The sequence below is a fragment of the Sprattus sprattus genome (assembly GCF_963457725.1).
Source record: "Sprattus sprattus genome assembly, chromosome: 1".
Lineage (NCBI taxonomy): Eukaryota > Metazoa > Chordata > Actinopteri > Clupeiformes > Clupeidae > Sprattus > Sprattus sprattus.
This window is the reverse complement of record NC_137920.1, coordinates 24,052,855-24,059,209: the sequence shown is the minus strand read 5'-3', so window position 1 is coordinate 24,059,209 and position 6,355 is coordinate 24,052,855. Positions and strand designations below refer to the sequence as shown.

Sequence of the window (6,355 nt, the reverse complement as noted above, 5' to 3'; positions counted from 1 at the left end):
AGTTCTAGTGCTAAAGGGTTCTAGTTCTAGTGCCAAAAGGTGCCCCATTCTCACCATCACTAATTGATATCTGTAAGCTCTAAACAGAGGTGTGAAAGTACACACCATATCTATCCTAATTGTGCTGGTTGCTAGGCACAATGTGATTGCTGGAGAAAGGGCTTTACTTTCCAAGCACAGATTTCCCACCTCTGTTTTCAAAAATGAATAAATATATACAGTACATAAATAATGCAATTAAATAATAAATCCAGCTGTGCAAAGCAGTGAACATTTGAGCAAAGCTAGCACCTCACAAACATTTCAAAATAACTTATTTAGGCTAAATGAATTTCCTCACAGACCCAGCCTTGGTCTTGTAATTCCATCCAACCCCTTACTGATTTGTGTGTGTAGAGGCGGGGGAGGTAGGGGGGTGGGGGTGGTAGGGGGGTGGGGGTGGTAAGAGAATAAAGAACTAAGTGTTCAAGATGACGGCACATTTGTGACATTTGAGTTAACAGACAGGACTACGTCTAAGATGGTGCATGTAGAGTACTGACACAGATAGAGAGGGAGAGATGTTAAGATGCTCCCCCCTCCCCCCACCCTGCATATATTCTATGTATCCCTGCTTTGAGCGCACTTAATCACAGCCGGTGTAGCTATCATGTTCTTTGATGAGCTGAATCAGGTGTGTTAGCTAGTAGCAGCTAGTCAGGAATGCCAGCGGTGAGCTCAGGCAGTGTCACAGAGCTAGGGCAGGGCGACCATGTGGACCACAGAGAAGAAGGAGAGCATGATTGGTCTATCAGAGGTGTGTAGGTGTGAGGTGACAGCTGAGATGTCTTTTAAAAGGACCTGAAGACTCCCGAGCCCCTCCCTCCATTTCCCAGAATGCAGCTGATTCTGGAACAGATTTGGCCTCTATATGGCCCCGATCTGGCCTGCATTTAGCACTGATCTGGCCTGCATTTTGGCCATGACCTGGCTGGCCCCAATCTATACCAGCGTCAGCTGCTTCTGTATGTATGTGTGTGGACGTGTGTGTGTGTGTGTGTGTGTGTGTGTGTGTGTGTGTGTGTGTGTGTGTTTTCTACTCCATCTTCTTCTTCAGTATGATGTAGAGCACGCCGGTGAGCAGGGACAGGAGCCAGGCCAGCCAGGCCAGGATGTAGGAGTAGCCATACCAGCCCTCTTTCTCCCCTCTGTGGAAGTGGTCCGTGTAGACAGCGAGGGCCACCATTAGACAGAAGCCTGAGGAGAAAGGAGAGAGGGAGAGAGAGAGAGAGAGAGAGAGAGAGAGAGAGAGAGAGTGAGGGACAGGGAGATTGAGGGAGAGAGGTGGTCTTGATTTTTGAAGTCTCTAAGTATTTTTCTTTAATCAAATCATATTTACATCTGCCGTCATCCTATTTTTTGTTTTACAGTTGTATGTGTTTGTGTGTGTGAGTGTAAGTCAGAAAGAGAAAGAAAGAGAGAGAGAGATTGACAGGGAGATTGAGGGAGAAAGGCAGGCTTGACTTTTTAAGTCTATTTAAGTCTTCTAACAAATGTTAGGATTGTATGCGCGTACCCATATTCATATTTGCCTTCATCCTATTTTAACTAATTTTATTACATGCCATATTACATGGCGTATGATTAAATGAACGTAGTGAGCGTGGACTGGCACTTTTGTAAAGACAAACCCTCTGCACCAACTAAATTGTGGATTATTTTAGCGTTCCCCCTTAAATGCTAACCCAAACACTGCAAAAAAAGCCAGTTTATATGAAGTGCCTTGGCTCTTCCCAAAGTGTCCTTAAAATACATTTTAGTCCCTTTGTGTAATTTCACTGCATTTCATATCACAGTCAGAGCATAACTGGAATGATCAATCTCTATAAAAATATAGTATATCCATTCAGATATATTATATAAATATAGCATATCCATTCTGCAAGCCCCTCGTAAAGTGTGTATGTATATAAATAGTGTATGCATTCTGGTATAGTGTATGAATATAAGTATAGTACTGTATATGTATTCTGGTATAGTGTCTATATATACAATAAATATAGTATATGCATTCTGCGAGCCCCTGGTGTGCGTACTCACAGGCGACGAGCTGAAGCACCCCGGTGAGTGTGAACCTCTCCCCTTTGCCCAGCATGAAGATCTGGTAGATGAAGGCGAACAAGGAGAAGACCACGAACATGCAGGCCAGTATGGCAAACGCCTGCACCGCACCTAGGTAGTCTATCAAGGAGACACAAGAGGAACCATAGAAGTAAGGTCATAGTCTATGGAGGGACACAAGAGGGACCATAGAAGTAATGTCATAGTCTATGGAGGGACACAAGAGGGACCAAAACAGTTAATGTCATAGTCTATGGAGGGACACACGAGGGACCATAGAGTTCATGTTATAGTCTATGGAGGGACACAAGAGGGACCTTAGCGTTCATGTCATAGTCTGTGGAGGGACACAAGAGGGACCATAGAGTTCATGTCATAGTCTGTGGAGGGACACAAGAGGGACCAAAGAGTTCATGTCAAAGTCTAAGGACAGACAGACAAACAGACAGAAGGACAAACAGAAGGACAGACCGGACAGAAAGAGACTACTCATAAAGTTAAGGCATAAGGAGATGAATGGACACAAAAAGCTATCCCTCTACACTTTCTTTCATTCCACCTAGCGATTCATAAACACATATGGAGACTTGCCCTCAGAGTAGTTTCTTACCTCTCCGATATGAGCTAGGCAGATCTGTGTAGACCCAGACCTCATCATCAAACTCCATCACCCAGCGCCCCCATATGTCCGAGTACAGGCTGTTTGTGAACCACCATGCCTGCGCATCACAAAACACAGCTCATACAATGCCACAATGCCATGCAATATGTGCAATACAGTACAATACGATACAACTAAGTGCAGTGCTTACACTTAAATTATGTTTTCATTTTCTGTTATTCCTTACTCCTTATCTTTATAATCTACCGGCCCTTTGAGTGTGTCACTTCAGTACATGACAGTACAATACAATACAATACAATAATACAATACAATACAATACAATACAATACAATACAATACAATACAATACAATACAATACAATACAATACAATACAATACAATACAATACAATGTATTAACTTATTTGAATGGGCTTACAGTGTAAGGAAAGCCATCACTTGTTATTGCCACATTCCACTCTATATGTTCTTTAAGATCTAGCTCCCATTCAGTGACTGATGTCATATAATGGTGACCTTTTGTATGAGGTCTTAAGTATTTGTCATCATGCCAAACTAAATTTAGCAAATGCACTGGCCATGGACTAAACAAACAAGTAAAGGTATGAATAAGTGAACCAGGTATTGATATTGACTTATGTCTGGCTTGTGAGCATGCATTTAGCTGTATAATTTAAAAAAAAAAATCAGAGCCAAACACAAAGGACATAGAGGTGTCACTTCTCACGCTACACAAAAGGCACCTTACATCGTCAATGACGGCAATGAAGAGGAGGACAATCGTGGTGAGATGGAGGAAGCATATTCCAGCAAGGGCCTTTAACATACTCACTGCGAGAGAGAGAGAGAGAGAGAGAGAGAGAGAGAGGGGGGGGAGAAAGAAATCACTTTATATTGTACCGGCTAGGTGATATCGCTAGGCTGCACACACTGGTGACCATGCAGAATCCAGAAAAGAGCCAATATGGAGGATCGTAAATATTCAGTTTCTCTTAGTCATCATTTATTTATAATGGGTGGCATGGAAAAATAACGTGATGGTTTCTCTTCCATAATAACGCTTTGAGAAATACGCTTTGAGATTTTGCTCATTACATTATAACAGCAAACTTGAATGAGAAGACGAAAATAACTCCATGGTGAAGTTACATTATAATGTAGATCTCATGACTTAGCCTACAGGGTAGCCTACAATTTAATGACATCAAGTTATGGTCGTTGTATAAGTAGTAGCAGGTTTGTGGATTTCACAGTGATTTTCAACGAAGTAGCACTTTTGCTACTGTAGTAGGCTACAATGTTAACCTGATATCATTTAATCCAACACAGCAGTTCAAATAAAGATCGACTGCCGCTGCGGCACATGCCTGCTCGTGAAGATGGCCTGTGAGAATCTGAACAGTTAACTGCACCGGCAATGTTTGTCTGGCACACCGACAAATAAGATTGAACAGCCTTATTTCGGCTTATCGCTATGTGCTTGAGGGATGCACTAACGTGAACGTTATTGTTCATTATCGATTCAACGTTTGGAGGACGTCAGGTTTCCGTTAACGCAACATAGGCTAACTGTTTCTCTGATTTTAATTCCCTAAGATTGGCTAGCCTACTGCATTGACAACATATTTAAAAAGTGCCTTAGAAATCATTACCTGCTTAGGCGTTCTTTTACGTACGAGTCTCGATTTCCAAAATAAAAAATCCGCCCCACAAAGTCAGCTCAGAGCTACATCCCTTGCATCAGTACCACTATCCCTGCTCGCCTCCCCTCCCCGCCCAGCTCTGGCATTTGCTGCATTGAAACCCCACCCATCCCAAGGACTTACTTTTTCTAAGTCCTTGCGCGTCCCATGACCAGACCGTCAAGTTCATCTGTCGTCAGATCGTTAGCCTATAGCCTACTATTCTGTTTATCTGAAAAAGCCAAATCAACGGCGACAAGCCTCCCGATTAAAAAAAAAAAAAACTGTTTAGTCGGTTACTTGATCAGTGAAGTGTGGACTGAAACAATTAGGCTATTTAAATTAAGGCCATACTGCTGCGCTTCTCAAATTCGCAAATGGTTTCCTTATCTGGCAGGTGTATTTCTGTGGCTTCTCGCGCTGCTCAGATCAGGCAATTCCCCTCATCCCCATATTTCTCCTTCATCCATTTTTCATTGACGTCTGATGCACTGAAATCACAAAAACCACACCAACTTAGTCCGTTATTGTGAATCTTTATAAACGTTCTCCATATAGCACTACTAGCATTGGTTACATTAAGGAGGTCTGGCAAGTGAAGCTATTTCTACTGCAGACGATAATTAGTCCTCAGAGATTCATCGGCAGTCTGCAAAGTCGCTCCGGCTAAATGTCTAAGCTTTGCTGCGGCATTTGCTGTGTATTCCCCGGGACAGCTAAGGATACCTGAATTTCTACGTCCCTCCCACAGTCAGAAAAGCTCTGTGAGCTTCGTTGCTTCTCGCACCCGACTGAGCTCGTCTATTGGTAGGTCTGGGTGGCAATAAAATAAATTCGGACCAATCACAAGTCGTTGCATGAAAGGGAGAAGTTTGTCCGGGTGGATGGGTGGAAAGATATTATTGATGAGCGACACTCAGCGGTTAAAACATGTATTGATGAAACGTATATTAATAAGATAGTGAATTGGTCTACCATGCACACAAGGTATTTTATAACGTGCTGTAGCCTAATTGGCCATCTACATATTAATGATGCTAATAACGTTGCTTAGGAAAAAAAAAAAAACACTTATTTTTAACAGTTTATAATGGACAACTCATCTAAATTTGTGCGCACGAGTTTCCACCGTTTCAAAAACTAAACGTGATTGGTCTGATAATTAATTTCAAACACCTGTTAATTATGCATTTCACTTAACCAAGCTGCCCCAGTGTTGTTAGTGTTTCCTGGTGCGGCCTGTCTCGAGGTTTTCTCCAGCGTCAGTTTTGGTGGTTAGGTGTGGTTTTTTTGGTGACTTGTCTGAACATTAAACCGTTTTACAACCCACATGTGGCTTTAAGCTGGCGATCAAAATGATTAGGAAACGCTGCGATTGTGTCGTTGTGTGCCTTTTCATTGTTTTGCTCGGCGTTTTCCCTAAGTGCCTTGGATCTGTAGAAGATGTGGTGAAGAAGTCGCCAAACACTGGCGCATTATTGCCAAATGAAACAGGAGGCATGCGTGATTCTGAGGATGATGAAGTGATCAGCTACAGGCAGCCACGGAGTGCCAGCCCTGAAGCTGATTACCTTTCAAAGTGGCGGTTGGACAACTCTCGCTCAAAGGACCCTGAGATTCTGTGCGGAGATGATCAAATCATCGTGAGGATTGGGTCAGACGATGTCGAAAATATCCATGTATTTGCTCGTGAGTATTGATTGAGACGATAAACTGGTTTACTATTTAGATTATAAGTGCTTAACCACTTCAATGAGCCACCATTCGTTATTAATTGGTTTCTCCCATTTTAGTTGTTGATGATTATACTTGTTTTTTAGCGGATGGCTTACCCCGCTCGCTGTTTGAACTACCTGCCCACTGTAACATCTTTGCCAAGATGGTAAACAGGGATGTTCTCTTGATATCTCTCTTTGATGGATGTTTTGTCCGACCACAGGTATATTCA

General features: G+C 42.5%; 1 protein-coding gene across 1 annotated transcript; it reads right to left on the bottom strand.

The window, feature by feature from the left end:
* Nucleotides 1-1,075: 1,075 nt before the first annotated feature.
* LOC308383027 (epithelial membrane protein 1) lies at nucleotides 1,076-4,597 on the bottom strand (the record flags this gene model as incomplete). The annotated part of the gene is made up of 5 exons (XM_080860606.1): nucleotides 1,076-1,236; nucleotides 2,080-2,220; nucleotides 2,711-2,819; nucleotides 3,474-3,556; nucleotides 4,552-4,597. 5 exons carry the CDS (start codon nucleotides 4,595-4,597, stop codon nucleotides 1,076-1,078), a joined length of 540 nt encoding a protein of 179 aa, XP_080716732.1.
* Between the last annotated feature and the right edge of the window lie 1,758 nt (nucleotides 4,598-6,355).